The following is a 16,721-nucleotide window of genomic DNA, read 5'->3' as shown; positions in this document are numbered from 1 at the left end:
TGGAAACATACACAAAAAAATATGGTTGTTCTACAAATCATTATATAAATAGAGTAAATAATTATTATAACAACATGCAGAAATCTAAAATAAATAAATGCAATATAAATGTATAAAAACATTGTGCAACACAAAACATTAGTGAACAATCATCTGTTAATTTAACATGAATGAACATTTTCCCCTTAGGGTGAGTTATGGATTCGGTCATGTTGATAAAGTAAAGTAAGACTTTCCTTCACATTACTGCACATTCAAGGCAAGGGATGATTTTTAAAGAATTCAAACTAATTGTAACGTTGATTTGGGTTCAGCTGATATGTATTTATTTATATATTGATCCAACCATTGATGTCCCAGTGAAAATCAGAAGTGGTCAGTATGGAGTTATTTAATCACACATTGTAGCTACTTTTATATTTGGTCTCCCCAATCTTGAATGTCATACCCTTGCAGCAAAAACGGTAAATTGCATTAAAAAATGTAACTTTTCTCACTGTGCACATAGCAGCTCAGATACTTCATTTCAAACCCACACTCAGCTGGAGCAAGTTCACTTAGCTAATCCCAGTATTTTGCGCGCATTGTGAGCAGGAGTGCTGACCTGCGCGAACATACTGGGACCAAACCCTTTGTGTGCCCAGCTTTCACCCAAAACACTGCACTGCACTTGCCAGTGAATGGGCTCACAACACCCATGTGGCACTTCTATAGTATGTGCTGAGCTGGCGACCCTGTGGTCTGTCCCGCGAGCCCATCAGAACGCACTTCACGCGCACCGCGCGCACAATAGCGGGTGCGCGCACGCGGCGGCCGGTATAAAACCGAAGCGCCAGGTTCTCTCAAAGCTCCACGCGAAACCGGCGTTAAGGCGCGTGCCACACTCGAGCTCAGTGACTAAAACGGTAAGATCCCATTACATCTCACGGAGCTCATGGCACAATTATACATGTATTAATGCCTACTTTACAAACATAATTTTATGGCCACATTATGAGAATGGCGAAATTGTACTACATTTTATTACTAAATAGCTACTTTATTAATAAAGTAACGAATTCATCTAATATATCGATTATTGTTTGTTTTAAGTAACTTTTTCAAATCTTTAATAATGATAAAGAACTGTTGACCTTTATTACCTTATTTTGTTTTGTTCATTACTAACATATAAGTGTTATTTATTTGACTTCATTTCACAATTTGCAACTAATATAATTGATATTTATTATGGTCTGTTTTTTATGTGTGTTTTTTTTAAGATAAAAAGATGTATAGGTTCACTCGATCCGCCATGATGCAGCCCATGATCAACTATGGCATGGGAATGGCCCCTTTCTTCAAGGTTAAATGCCATTAAACACACACACACACACACACACACACACATGTATATATATGTTATTATACTAATGCAATAGATCAATAGAATATGGTATCACCTTAATCTGGCATACAAACTCAATTTTCATTTAAGTAATTTGTTTGAGGAACTTTTGCATGTATATTATAGGAAAACACTTAAAAAAATAAAATAAAAATAAATCACACAAGACGCTTTACCTGTGTGCTTTTGCTCTTCTAGGTGACTGTATTTGAGCAGGAACACTTCCAGGGAAAATGTCAGGAGTTCACCTCAGAATGCTGCAACATCCAGGAGTGTGGCTTCGACAACATCCGTTCTATTCGCGTTGAGAGTGGCGTGTGAGTTACAGAATGTGTGCTTCCATACATATGTTCTAGGGAGCTTTCAACCAGTAATGTTTGCCCATCTTTGACTGGATGTTCTCTCTCTCAATAGCTGGGTGGGTTATGAGCACCACGACTTCCAGGGACAGCAGTTCATCCTGGAGAGAGGAGAGTATCCTCACTGGGATGCCTACAGTGGAAACCTGTCCTACCACGTGGAGAGACTCATGTCTTTTAGACCTGTCTACTGTGCTGTGAGTTATTCATTCCATTTCATATACTAGAAATCGTAAAGGTATACAGTATTTTGTGCTGGCTAATATGTAATATTTATTCAACAAGTGAAAGTCTCCATAACAGGATTTCATGAAATAAAGCAAGTTGCGTTGGAGTGGTCATGGGATCTCAACATAGCAGCCCTAATAGGTCAACAGTTGAGATTGGCTATATAGTTTATATCATAGATACAGTATGTATAGGTAGATGCCACATTTGACATGTCGACGTGTCCGCCATCTCACAATAAAAATCAATGAGTTTTGTCAGTCAATGAGATACCACAACAGCAGCCTCTGGTTGTAAAAACCGCTTGAAATTTAAATTCCTGAAGAATTTGCATAAACTTTCACAGGTAAGAATGTGGTGGTTTGTGTTTTTAATATGTATTAACTCTGTATTACAGATTTTTAAACTATAGCTTTTATTTTTAAAGTCATATTAGCGAACAGTTATGTCTTGTATTGTGTTAGTTTAGCAAAATCATCTGCTGAGGTCTATTGCAGATATAGATATTCATACATGTGTATAAGTAGGGTTGCAGACATACAGGCAACTTGCTCTCGATTGTTCACAGACGGATGTGACCATTCCAATATGGCGGATAGCTTACATGTAGCTGTCACGTATCCGGTCCATGAACTTCCGTCTGCTAGCCATCAGAGGTCACCCTTCCCATTTCATTGACTCTCGCACTACACACTGTTGCATATCACCCCGGACTACATATCCCATCATCCACTGCACTGATGACACACACACAGTTGATTGCACACAGCACTGATTGCACACAGCTGTTATCACTCACACATCCCCTATTTAACTCTCACTCTGATCCCATTCCACTGCCGAGTATTGTTTAGCGATTATCACTCCCCTAGCGATAGCTACATTACAGAGCCCGTTTAGTTTGTCTTAGCCTCACCTTAGTCTTGCCTTGTCTGTGTTCTCGTTCTTTGATCTTCGCCTGTGTCTCTCGGATTCCTCCTCTCGTCTTGCCCTATTTTGATTCTGTTTGCCCCTGCCTGGACCTTGCCTTGTACCTGGACTTATCCCTCTAGTCTCGCCCCTTTGATTCTGTTTGCCGATCGTTCCCCTCCGCTAGCCTTAGGTTTCTTCTTGTGTCTTGCCCGCCATATACCTGTCTGCCATTATCTGACCCATGCCTGTTTTATGACCACGTCTCTGTCTTCTCCTAATAAATAGCTTGCAATTGGATCCACATGTCTCACGTCTCGTCAGCCCCGTGACAGAATACTCGGCCACACAAGGATCCAGCAGCTTCTCGGATGGACATTGGCCAGGTATGGATGTGGCAAGAATATTGTTAGCCCTTAGACAGGGCACACGATCACTGGAAGGTTTTGTTACGGAATATTTGGCTTTAGCGACAGGCTCGTGTCTTGCCCGCCATATACCTGTCTGCCATTATCTGACCCATGCCTGTTTTATGACCACGTCTCTGTCTTCTCCTAATAAATAGCTTGCAATTGGATCCGCACGTCTCACGTCTCGTCAGCCCCGTGACAGTAGCAGCCCATAAAAATAGCCGCTAATACGGCATCTCAAAAAATATCTATGATATATATTGTTTTATGCAAGCATACTGTATGTATTTGGGTAACATTGGATATACTTAATGGTTATACTGGTAAATATTTTGTATATGTGTTTTATATGTCTGTTAATATGTCTATTTAGATTTATTTTAATTTCAGTTCTAGTATTAGTAATTTTGGTACTTTAACTTAAACATATTTTATTTCAGTTAGTTGCAGAGGCAACATTTCAAAGTTTTTTAAAAATGTATTTATTATAACAACAACAGCGCTGATATAATCACTTGAATATGTGGATATTTGGAGTTAATCTCTCTCTCGCTCTCCCCTCAGTCTCACCAGAGCAGTCGCATGACCATCTTCGAGAGGGAGAACTTCCTGGGCCGCAATGTGGAGCTGTGTGATGACTACCCTTCTCTGCAGGCCATGGGATGGTGTGGTCCTGAAGTGGGCTCCATGCATGTGCAGTGTGGTGCGTGAGTCTCTTCTCTGTATTTTAATTATCTCCTTTTGGCACAGAAGTACCTAACCCTCATTTCTCCATCTATGTGTGTAGTTTTGTGTGTTACGAGTTCCCAGGATACAGGGGAAGGCAGTACATCATGGAGTGTGAGAGGCACAGCGGAGACTTTCAGCACTGGAGAAACTGGGGTTCCCACAGCCAGACCCCTCAGATCCAGTCCATCCGCAGAATCCAGCACTAAGAGCTCAGACTCACCGGGGGACACTACACCGATCACCCTGCCGCCCGACAAACACACTTTACACATACACGCACTCACACTGTTTTTCCTAATGAGTGTCTTTTTATTGCTAGGAACACGGCACACATACCATCATATTTTACATGAGGGTGCCAAATCACATTTCTGACAATGACTAATGTCAAGTGCTAAACAACACCCTCCCGAGGTGCTCAACACAACCAATGCAAACCAAAGCTAAGTTAGGCCATATCCCCGGAGGGGGACTGGCTGAGAGCGCAGAACAAAAACATCACAGACAAATAAATGCTTAATAAATAAACTTCAGTGACTCAGTTTTGTGCAGTTATTGTGTGTGAGGATGTGGGATACACAGAGTACGTTCATTTCATTAGAACCAATCCATACTCCAGTTCATTAAAATAATGACATTTAATGACTAGTTTAAGAAATATATTACACTTTTTTTTTTCTTTCTTTTTTTTAAAATTCATAATAAATCACTGCTGATACTTCTAATTAAAGCAAATCTGATGAGTTTCTTATGTTCATATTGAACTTTTTGCACTTTTTGTGTGGTTATTGTTATAGGACAGTCAGTGAAAATAGAGAAGCTGTGAATCTTTGTTGATTCAAAGTCAGCTTTACAGAAAATCATTGTTCATATTTTTAATATCGTAATATCTTCATTCCTTATCTGCATTTAGAAGATTAGAGCTGGGCGATAATAACGTTTATATTTTCCATCAATACATCCAATCAAGCAGTTCAGATTTGCTATATAGTATATATTCCTTTATGTCAGTGTACAGGATGTACTTATATATCCCAACTTTTAATATATAACTGATAATCTAGTTCACCAGTAACCAACCATTTGTAACCAGCATTTTTAACAAATATTAATAAATGGTGTAAAATACATTGCTCATTGTTAGTGCATGTTAGCTTATGAATTAACTCATTTTAGCAAATGAGACCTTATTGTAAAATGTTACCCATGATTATATTGTATTGAGTTTTGCCATTTCCTTTTGAAAATGCAGAAACCCGTATTTGAACACAAGAACAACCAAGGTTGGATCCATGTCTTTTAATTCTGAACATGGCTACAAAAGATGGCAAATGACAAAAAACTCTGTGTGCATTAATAGCAGTCTCAATAATTATGATAAGGCACGATTGTGACACAAATAAACAACTAACATTCAGAACTCAAATCTATAAAAATTTCTGATGCCTGAAACTGAAGCCACCAAAGTCAAAAGAGCAAATACTGCCAACTGTCACACGTGTGAACTCTGTGTTGAATTATACACAGGGAAAAGGTACCATGTTCTAAGTCTTTGATCATTCGAGAAAGTATTTCAAATATGCACCAACACACATTCAGAACTCTGAAGCTAAACAGTAATAAACAGTAACAGAAATTACTACATGCTTAATTAGATCCTAAACTTATCACATCAATCTCGTCGTCTTCATCACTGTCCCCCTCCTCTGTGCTGAGCACAATATCGGCAGTGATTGGCAGCACAGGGAAGGACTCAGACAAAGAACTAGAGACCTCCATAACATCAACATCCTCATTCTCTTCTGAACTGGCTATTGACCCTTGTGTGTTTCCGAGTTTCTCAAGAGGTGTGGTGGGGTCCAGCGCATGCGAGATAAAAGGCATGTCTGTCGTGTTTTTAAGCATGAGGCCTTCTGTGCTGCATCTTTGCAAAGTAGAATCATTGAGAGAGTCAGCAGTCTCAGATCTTGCTTTGCTGTAGCTGTCCTCCATCAGTCTCTCTCCTTTTGACATGGTGCGACCTGTGAATAAATAATAGTTACAACAGAGTAGTATTAATAAAAGCTGATCGTTATTTTCATGTTATTGCTAATAAAGAATAAATGACCAATATCAAATTGTTAGTCTGTTAAATCTATATTATCTTGTCTAAATAAAAAAAATCAATCACTTAAATAGTCAGGGTTGTTACAGTTAACTAAAGCTAAAGATTTTTGTTAATCAAAATAAAGCTGAAATAAAATATAAATATTAGATGAAAAACTTAAGCAACTACGTGAAATAAAATAAGCTTAAGTACTAAAATGAATAAAGGTAAAACTGAAATACATTAAAGATACACAAATAAATAAAGGCACATAGAAAAATAAATAAACTAAAATTTAAGTGAAAAATGAAAATATGAAAAAAATTAAATTATAAATACTATAACTGTATATAAATATTAAAATAACACTGCCACAAGGCATCAAAACATAATATTCAATAAAAAAAGTATATATTCATTATGTGATTTTGCCAAGGATTACAAAAGTTATTTCTGTTTTTGAAAATATGTTTTAAGCGAGCACTAGATAGCAGCAAAGGTAATCTATATGTAAAATAGGGGAAATGAGCATTACCAATTAAATATCCAAATCTCTAATATTGGCAGAGAACTGAATTATTTTGAGCTCTTACCATTAGCTGATGGCAGATTCTGCTGAAGAAGAATGTTCTTCTGATTGCCAGCCTCCTTCATTCTCCCACTTGTTTCCTCATCTTTTTGGTTTATTCTGCTATTATTGTGCCCTTCAACCCTGATTCTAGCATTCTTCTCTTTATTCTCAGTCATTTTCACCTCAGCTCCACGTACATGTGCATTTATTAACCTCTTCTTTACTTTCTGTTTTTTCACAGTCCACATTCTGTTATCTTCTCGTTTTTGCTCTTCCTCTCTTTTCTGCTGATTTTCCAAGATCTTTTTCATTAACTCAAAAGCAGAAAGAGCTGGACGGGACCCAGTGGATTTATTCTTTGTGGCTGATTGCTTGGGTCGTGAACTCCCTGTAATGCACTGCACCTTTAACGCACTTCCTTCTAGAAGAGATTTAGTTGTGTCTCTTTTAGCATGTCCCACTTGTTTCTTTTTTACAAGACTGGACTGTTTGTTAGCATGCAACTCTGAAGATTTTGACCGAACCAAAGTCTTCTGTAATGTCTTTGTTGTTTGTGTGGCACACTTCACGTTGTGGCCACTAGCTGTGTTTATGGCTTGTAACACTCCAAAGAGAAAGGAAAAAATGAAATCGCATCATATGACCCCTTTAATGAACTCGTAACACTGCAGCTTGAGTCAGCTGTGCTGCTGGTGCACTTTTCCTCACTATGCAGCCTGCTAGTTTTATTCTTTCTCTTTTTCTCCTTTGGTAGCAAAGCCTCTACCTTCATCTTCTCTAATTGTTCTTTTTTTCTTCCGTTTGGCTGGAAGCTCGTCTCTCCTAGGCAGTTCTTCAATAACCTCCAGCTTCCTCTTCCTACTCTGGCTTTTGGTCATCCTGCCAGATTTAGGCTTCTGTTCACTTTGCTGTCCGGTTGATTTATCCATTTTCACACCTGACACCTGCCAAAAACATGATGGCTTCTGTGGTCTACGAGCAGATGATACTCGTGGTCTGTTCTTGGATAATGAGGCTTTTGATCCTCGTGTTGTTGTGTTCATAGAAGTGGCATGTGCATTTGATGTGTGTGTGTGGACTGTGTAATTCTGTGAGGATTGTCCACAGGTCTGGGTTCCATCTGTTATGTTGGGCACCATCCCATCTTGAACGTCTGAATCGCATACACTAACGTGTTGCTCAAAGGTTCTCAGAAAACTATCAAGTATGTCAGACAGCTCACCTTCAGAATGCGGTTGGGTTATACCCAGATCTGTGAGCTTAACTGAGGACTGTGTTCTTGGATGATCCATGTTGGAATCTACAGTTGCAGTATTCGTTATTCCATTTTGATTGTTGGGCATAAATGGGAGCTGCGCAATGACGTCATCTATAAGCCAGTCCATTGGCTGAGCGAGGCTGCTCTGATTGGCTGCTGGGAGAGCTGCGGTGTGCATCAGGGATGGACCTGGAGTAGGGGTGTAACGGTACACGTATTCGTACCGAACCGTTTCGGTACGTGTCTTTCGGTTCGGTACGCATGTGTACCGCACGAATACAGTTTTTTTTTTTCTTCTCTTTTCCCCCTGCTGTACCGAAATCATACCGAACCGTGACGTTAAAACCGAGGTACGTACCGAACTGTCATATTTGTGTACCGTTACACCCCTAACCTGGAGGGTTCATGGTTTTCGGATCATGTGGTGAAATTCCACTGAAATTTTGGGAAACATCTGATTCAGGCAAGGGACGTTTGCGGGGGCGACCTCTTCGCCCTCTTCGAGGTGGAGCTGTAACCTACAGAAAAAGAGACAAGTGTTGTAATTCAGAGAACATTAGAGTAACTGCTCAGTTGCATTTATAATTTGAAGGGGTCATATCACATGTTAATATTTTAATATTTAATATATTTTTATTTTTAAGTTTTGGGGTCAGTAAGATTTGTTGATGTTTTTAAAGAAGTTTTTTTTTAGTTAATCATGGCTGCATTTCTTAAAAAAACTACAGGGGAAAAAAAAAGTAATATTGTGAAATATTTTTACAATTTAAAATAAACGTTTTCTATTTTAATATATTATAAAATATTAATTTATTCCTGTGATGTCAAAGCCGTTTAAAAAACGTTTTGCACCGTTTTTGTCGGGGCTGAACGCAGCCCTGAATTTTCAGCAGCCATTACTCCAGTCTTTAGTGTCACATGATCCATCAGAAATCATTCTAATATGCTGAATTGGTGCTCAAGTAACATGTCTTATTATTATCCATGCTGAAAAAAGTTGTGCCACTTAATATTTTTGTGAAAACCGTAAACATGGTTTTTCATGATTCTTTAAAAATAGAAAGTTCAGAAGAGCATTTATTAAAATAGATATTTTGTAACACTGTCATTTTTGTTCAATTTAATCCATTCTTAGAGGTCTTGCTGACACCAAACTTATGAATGGTAGTGTATTTTTGATATTTTAAATATTTCTTCAACATGTATGTAGGTGTCATGCATCAGTGCATTCATCTGTCTGACATGGCAGAAGTTTTAGTCTCACTTAATGGACTTTTCGGTTTAGAGAGGTTGTTTTGAGTATTCCAAGTTACAGCATGTTCACATGTTTTATCCAAAGCAACACTTCTTAAGCTAATTTTCCTCAAAAGATCAAGGAAAATTAGATTGCTCATGATATGACCCATTTAAATAATTAATTCAAACAGAAGTAAAATAACAAAAATGTCATACCTCCTCATCTGAAGATGTTGTGAGACACCTACCTGACACACTGGTTCTACCAATCTGCCTCTGCTCCCTGTCTGTCTCTGCCTGGGTCTCCACCTTGATGAAGACCTGCCTCTCTCTCCTTCCTCTTTTATCACTCCTCTGCCTTGTCGTCTCCGTTTAAGCCTCTCGTGATTCTTGAACATTTGTCTGGTGTCTAGCATCCTGCCAATCCTACCCCCACCTTGCCCCATCCAGGCCGACCTCGCCACTCTTCCGCACCTTTTCATATTTTGCACTCTTTTACAAATACTCAACCCTTCTCCCTTCAGAGCAAATCCTCCATGTGCCCCAGCCCTCCGCACCCTTGTCGCCCTTCCCTCAGTTTTGACATCCCCTCTCATTCCTCTCTGACTCTGCTCTGTCCTGCACTCTGCCCAATGTTGGTGTCAAGAAAGTAACTGATAAAACCTGGGATATTGTTCTCAAACCGTGCAAATGCTTCTAAAACACATTCCTCACCCTCTGAAACACGCCCCAATGCTGGCTGGCCCTCATTGGCCAATGTCTCAACATTTGTACTATGAGAAGGGTAAGGGTGAGGTGGCAGAGGGGTTGGAAGCTGTTGGTATGAAGCTGAAGGGGGACATACATAGACCTGGGGCAAGCAGGCCGGTCCACTCACTGTGGGATACATAGCGCTTTCAGGGACCACATCCATGACCTGAAAGGAAGGCATGTTCTCTGGATTAACCTGGACATTTTGAAGTGTGGCCAGGGTGATATCAGAGCCACCGGTGTACGTGCAGAGCCCCTGATCGGTCCTCCATGATGACGTGCCAATCAAATGAACACTTTCAATGGTCTCTTTGGGGTTTTGACATTCAGAAGGGACGGTCTCAGTTTGACACTCTCTCTCTGCCACCTCTCTCATGCACTCCGTCTGTGTGTTTCGCTCAGTTGCCGGCCTCTTTGCTACTTGCTGAGGTATGTCGATGCCTAGTTTGCAGGCTGCTGATAGGACTTCCTCTCTGTCCTCGTTCAACTGACCTGAGTACAGCAGGCTGACCAGACTGAGCAACGTACAGGCCTCCACAGCTTGGACTTCAATCAGTCTCCTCTGTCCATTCCGGGGTGATGGCATGGCTGACAGAGCACCACAGAGCCAAGGACTGAAGGCAGACAACACACAGCTGTGCACCGGCACAGACACACCTGGACAGGGGTGGAGAAAGTACCGTAAACATAATGGAAGATGGAAAAAGACTGATTAATGAGCAGAGGATGGACTTTCTATGTCAAACCTCGGGTCTGCAGCACAATGTCACAGAACTCTGCCCTGCTCTGCTGTTTTTGCAGCTCTTTCACCAGAAGCGTCTCGAACGTCAACATCTGTGACAAACGAAGACATACTCAGACACAAATGCAAAGCATTGTAAAATATGCAAGCTCTAAAAAATGTAATGCTGCCGTTTTTCTGCGCAGTTGTGCAGACTGCAGACACCTGTTAAGGCTCGGGACAGTGCACGCTGATCTCATGGGAGTCGCGAGTTGTGCAAACAGTTGTTAACATGATTTACTTTTCATGCACTCATGCACTTGTGTTTAAGCAACTAAATTCGTTCCATGCTTGATACTGAAGCCAGTCCAGTGAAAACAGTCTTGGCGAATAAAAACTAACTTCTGACCTTTTGTCGTTATGACATGAGAAAATTCAATAACGGCTGTCGTTTATCCAATTTTGTCTCTCCTGTCTGTGTCGAAATCACTGGATTGTAGGTATGGTCGCACGTGCATCGCTACAAACTCGTGGAGCTCTACAGGTTTGCGCAAATTACCGCGCCGAACTGACTCAAGCATTTCCACAGTGGCTCTGTCTGATTGTCCGAGTATGTGGGAAAGCCACAAACTCTTTTATTAATATCTGCACAAGTGATATATTTATTTTATTTTATTGTTTAAAATATTTATTTTGCGTCCGTGTAAGAGTGGCAAAACATTTTTAAATGTGGCAAAGCATTTTAAAAATTTCACAAAGAAAATGTTAGTGGCGCTTGAACGTGTTCTGGGTTCTGAGGTGCTAGGTGGTTGTTTATACTGTTGTACCGAATATCTATACTTTTCAAATTATCATATCGAAGTTAGAAATTCAAATATTGTGACAAAATTAATTTTGTAGGGTGCCACAAGTTTGTTAAAATTTCCAAAGGGTGCCGCGACTAAAAAAAGTTTGGGAAACACTGGTTTATAGTACTTGTGATGACAAAGAGAAGAGTTCTGATCATCATCATTATTATTTGAATATTTATCTGTTTGCTATTCTATTTATATATCTAAATATTATTGTGGCAGATTATTTGAAATAATGAAACAGCAAAAAAAAAAAAACACAACTGACAGCTGATTGAAAACTATAGCGCGCCAATAAAATTGCTTTACCAAATCATGTGGGCCGAAACATCGCGAGATTTCGGAAATTCACACAGAGGTCGCGAGGTCGACTCAGCTGACCAACCTGTCGTGCGTTATTACGGAGTGAAGCGCGTGCGCCCTGAGCTGTGAAATAAATAACGCCGATTTTTACCTTCTCACGAAACGTGATATTCAACAATATATCGCAGGTATTCATAAATTTCATATTACTTTTATGTTAATGTAAATATGCGCAGAAGTTGCAGGTATTTCAGGGCTGTCAGTGGTTGCAGTCAGTGGCTGTGTGAAGAGTTAGCTTGTCGGCTACATTGTTAGCTCCTCTGGGTACTGAGGAGTGTTCTAGATTTTTCCGACATATTTCCACTAAAATTAATAGGGTACTTTAGAACTACATGACGAACCAATCTTCTGCTTTTATTTATCGTATTATAAAAAATAAAAAAAACTGGCGACGCTTGACAGGTGTACAGTAATATCTGCAAATCTGTTCTGCTTTGGGTGGACATTATGAATGTATTTCCTACCGATTTGTAGTAGTGCCTTGGTGAAACAATACAATGTTTTTTCAACAAATTGTAGTAAGAAAGCTTCGTTTAAATAAGCATAATTAAAAAGCATAGAGCTAGTAAGAGCTAATGTGCGTGTGTTTTGCCCACTCCCACACCTGGCAAACCACACAATGACTAACTGCTTAAGAACTGTTTCAGGGTTTAGCAAGACTAACTCAAGTCACTTTGTCCCTTTCTTCGAGTTAATAAGCAGCCTGTGTGCATGAATATGTGATGTGTATGTTCTGAAGTTCTGCGTGCAAGCTTATTATTTTTATTTCTCTCAAGAAATAGAACCTTGTAATATTTGAAAGATGGCAGACACAGAGCAAAGTAGTCCACCTCCTCAGCCTCAGACTGGACCTGTGGTAAGTGCCATAACTTTTTAGGTTTGATAAGCTTCTTTTAAGTACTAAACAATGACCCCATGATATATATTTCCTGAGAACCAGAAAAAAAAAGTTTTGTGAATTTTGTTGTTCTTATGTCATTACATTGGTTGGAGCATAAGAAACAAATGGAGAAAAACATTTTTGAAAAACAAAAATATTTTATCCATATTTTATTCTATGTCCTTTGTAGAGGACGCCAGGACTAAGTTATTCAAAATAAATAAATAAATATTAAATATACATGAAAAGGCATGTATAGGCAAAACAATGTTTTTTTTTTTTCATTCACCAATCAGTTTTTAGTTTTCAGGCTATTTTTAACCAGACTTTGTACAAAGATAATTCTCAACTATGTTATGAAAGATGTGTTATTACAGAATGATTTGATATTAAGGATATAACGATTCACTCAACTCACGATGCGGTACGATACTGATTTCACGATACAATTTTCTCACGTTTTTTTTTTTTTTTTTCAACAAATTTAGATTTAATTCCAACAAATTATAAATGAAAAGGTATCCTCTTATTATTGCTTGGACAAAGTTCTGCACATTTCTTTGTGAAATTGAAATATGTCAAATAACAAAACTAAATAGAAATTTTTAAACAAACCACAAATCTAATCAAATATTAAATCAAATAATAAGTCAAAAATCTCTTCATATAAACAAAGGCTTTGCCTGTGGTCTTTCCATTCAAAATTAGAGGCAACCACTGCATTTGAAACACAATCCAAACAAAGATACTGTATACATGTTTTTTAATCTAAATTAGATTGTGTAATTTTAAATTTTTAAACAAAAACGGAATGCTTAGTTTTGTGATACGATACTACATAAAACATCTGCACAAAACAGAAACAGCAGACAAACTAAATGAGACGCAAATTCACTCTCTGACAGCAGGTGGCGCTTATGAAACAGTAGCGATACAGCGTTTGCTTAATTGCCGCTGTAAACAAAGCAGTGCAGCACTTCTGAACACTGCTTTAATATGCATTATACAGAGATGAAACGTTCTAAATGATCTAAATGTTTCTAAAAATAGTCAGTTCCCCTCAGAGATACATTCATATAAACTCCTACCCCCAAATGTACCAAATGTATTGTGATTCGTTTAACATCTCAACCGATTTGAATCGTCACATATTTGTGTTGATGTTCAACCGGCTTAAGGTGCATCGTTACATCCCTAATATACTATTTTACTTTATGCAATATGTGTGTAAAATGTCCATAAGTTGGTATTCCCATTCTCAGGGTGTGCGGGGGTCCTTAAAATGTCTTAAATAACGTTTTCCTAATATAAGGCCTTAAAAAGTCTTAAAATGTCTTAAATTCGGATTCGATGGGTCTTAAATATTTTTGGTCTCGTTACCGCAAAAATAAATAACACCATGACAAGTGAGCTATTTTGCTCAATATTCTCACGACGCAAAAAAAAACTAAAAACATTCAAAACACCTACAGAGTGCACGCATTACGTGAATAATTTTTAGCTGACATTAAAAGTTCGCTGTATATCGTAGTTATAAATACCATTTATTACAGCAATTATATTTTGTTTTCTTTTTAATTTATACACATTAAATATTACATATATGTATGTAATAAAATGTGTATTTCCATTACAGGTTTAGGTCTTAAATTTCATATAAGGTGGTATTAAAAAGGTCTTAAAAAGTCTTTAACTTTAAAAATTTAACTTGTTCATGTCTGCAGAAACCCTGCATTCTATACAATGTATCTATACATTGGATCTAATTTGCATATTAATGTGTTCTTGGGGCAAACCATAATGAAAAAAAAAGTGTAATAATGGGAGTAATAACTTGGCAACATTTTCAAAAGAATATCTCATATTTTATAGGAATATTGATCTGTAATTTCTTTCCCTATTGACTTGTGTCTCCCCAAAATGCCTGATTAACGTGATGTTTGTCCTGGTGTCCTCTACAGAAGACATATATGAAAATTATACCCTGGTTCGTAACAAAAAGTCATATTCCGATTTGAAAACCCATAAAATTTTTCTGAGATGTTTGACAAACAATTTGAAAATTAGCCAGATTTAAATGATAATTACAAAACATTATCATTTTTACCTAAATTTGATCATACTGTCAATATCAGCCATATTTAAAGACCCAGGAGGACAGGGAGTGTTTATGATTAAACCTCCAAACATTTGGCATCTCTGAAAAGCCCTGAATGTACTTTGTACAGGACATCCAAACTTAGAACTGTGGCATGTATGGTCTCAGACTTTTGTGACATTATATTTTAGTGAATTTCTCTATGTTTGGGTCCCAGGAGTGTGTGTGTATATATATATATATATATATATATATATATATATATATATACACACACACTCCTGGGACCCAAACATAGAGAAATTCACTAAAATATAATGTCACAAAAGTCTGAGACCATACATGCCACAGTTCTAAGTTTGGATGTCCTGTACAAAGTACATTCAGGGCTTTTCAGAGATGCCAAATGTTTGGAGGTTTAATCATAAACACTCCCTGTCCTCCTGGGTCTTTAAATATGGCTGATATTGACAGTATGATCAAATTTAGGTAAAAATGATAATGTTTTGTAATTATCATTTAAATCTGGCTAATTTTCAAATTGTTTGTCAAACATCTCAGAAAAATTTTATGGGTTTTCAAATCGGAATATGACTTTTTGTTACGAACCAGGGTATAATTTTCATATATGTCTTCTGTAGAGGACACCAGGACAAACATCACGTTAATCAGGCATTTTGGGGAGACACAAGTCAATAGGGAAAGAAATTACAGATCAATATTCCTATAAAATATGAGATATTCTTTTGAAAATGTTGCCAAGTTATTACTCCCATTATTACACTTTTTTTTTCATTATGGTTTGCCCCAAGAACACATTAATATGCAAATTAGATCCAATGTATAGATACATTGTATAGAATGCAGGGTTTCTGCAGACATGAACAAGTTAAATTTTTAAAGTTAAAGACTTTTTAAGACCTTTTTAATACCACCTTATATGAAATTTAAGACCTAAACCTGTAATGGAAATACACATTTTATTACATACATATATGTAATATTTAATGTGTATAAATTAAAAAGAAAACAAAATATAATTGCTGTAATAAATGGTATTTATAACTACGATATACAGCGAACTTTTAATGTCAGCAGACAATATTCCATACAAAATATCCCTGCAAAATAACTGCATCACTGAGATTTTTGGTGGAGTAAACAATTTATTCTGAAGCAATATTTTCATCAGTGTTCTATCAGCTTTTACATACTTAAATCTGCATATTTACCTTTACAAAGGCCTATTTTTAACCTTTTTAGATGTATGCATCATCTTACATGTCAAATTATTACAATTTATCAATAAATTCAATATACACTATAGGGCTGCTACCAGTCAGATTAAATAATTTACACAGCAAATAACAATAATTACAACTGCAATAAATAATGTTATGAGATTAATGTTTTAAATGCATTTATGAGTATACAAATAAGAAATGTTGAGGGGAAAAATGCATACTTTTCAACAAACTTCACAACTAAGCTACCAGTAAGTGGCGGTAAGTCACTGAATGAGTGAGTCATTGAGTCATTCATTCAACTGATTGAGTGTGTTATCATGCTGGTATCTTAAGGACTTTCGTGGACAGCTGACTCCTAAAGTTTTTGATATTCTTCATATTCTGTGTGGTGGTCAGATAAGTTTAAATAGATTTTTACCTTTTATGGGCATTTTACCTTAATATAAAGCAATTTTTCTATAAGTGTGCATTATGTTTTGAGTCAAATTCTTACATTTAACTTGTGAATAAGAATAATAAGACATTTGGGCTCAGGGACGCGGGAAGTAGGGGGCTGAGGGGGCTGCAGCACCCCCTGTTTTCACATGGTTGCAAATGCAACGTCAAGTTTGTTCCTTTAAATGTATTCAGTTTTAGCA

The 16,721-nt window shown here is 37.6% G+C and overlaps 2 protein-coding genes and 1 pseudogene across 3 annotated transcripts in view; 2 read left to right on the top strand and 1 right to left on the bottom strand.

Annotated features, from left to right (window-relative positions):
• The first annotated feature begins 804 nt into the window (after nucleotides 1-804).
• On the top strand, nucleotides 805-4,563 carry LOC107741220 (beta-crystallin A1-like). Its single transcript, XM_016553895.1, has 6 exons — nucleotides 805-905; nucleotides 1,263-1,345; nucleotides 1,586-1,704; nucleotides 1,802-1,943; nucleotides 3,858-4,000; nucleotides 4,081-4,563. The coding sequence occupies exons 2-6, from the start codon at nucleotides 1,271-1,273 to the stop codon at nucleotides 4,226-4,228; spliced, it is 627 nt and encodes a 208-aa protein (XP_016409381.1). The 5' UTR covers nucleotides 805-905; nucleotides 1,263-1,270; the 3' UTR covers nucleotides 4,229-4,563.
• Nucleotides 4,564-5,669: 1,106 nt separating this feature from the next.
• On the bottom strand, nucleotides 5,670-10,757 carry LOC107741521 (uncharacterized; annotated as a pseudogene).
• A 1,081-nt stretch (nucleotides 10,758-11,838) lies between these two features.
• LOC107741195 (transmembrane protein 33-like) overlaps nucleotides 11,839-16,721 on the top strand; it is a 24,294-nt gene continuing 19,411 nt past the window's right edge. The window contains exons 1-2 of one of the 2 annotated variants that reach the window (XM_016553836.1): nucleotides 11,839-11,986; nucleotides 12,638-12,714. In XM_016553836.1, coding sequence (XP_016409322.1) covers nucleotides 12,661-12,714 — 54 coding nt within the window. In that variant the 5' untranslated portion in view covers nucleotides 11,839-11,986; nucleotides 12,638-12,660. Of the gene's footprint in view, nucleotides 11,987-12,634; nucleotides 12,715-16,721 lie in introns of both variants that reach the window. The other variant, XM_016553827.1, reaches the window with a different exon arrangement.

The sequence above is a fragment of the Sinocyclocheilus rhinocerous genome, unplaced genomic scaffold (assembly GCF_001515625.1).
Source record: "Sinocyclocheilus rhinocerous isolate Xijiao unplaced genomic scaffold, SAMN03320098_v1.1 scaffold431, whole genome shotgun sequence".
In the NCBI taxonomy this organism is placed as follows: Eukaryota; Metazoa; Chordata; class Actinopteri; order Cypriniformes; family Cyprinidae; genus Sinocyclocheilus; species Sinocyclocheilus rhinocerous.
The sequence above is the reverse complement of the archived record's forward strand: the minus strand, read 5'-3'. Positions and strand labels throughout refer to the sequence as shown.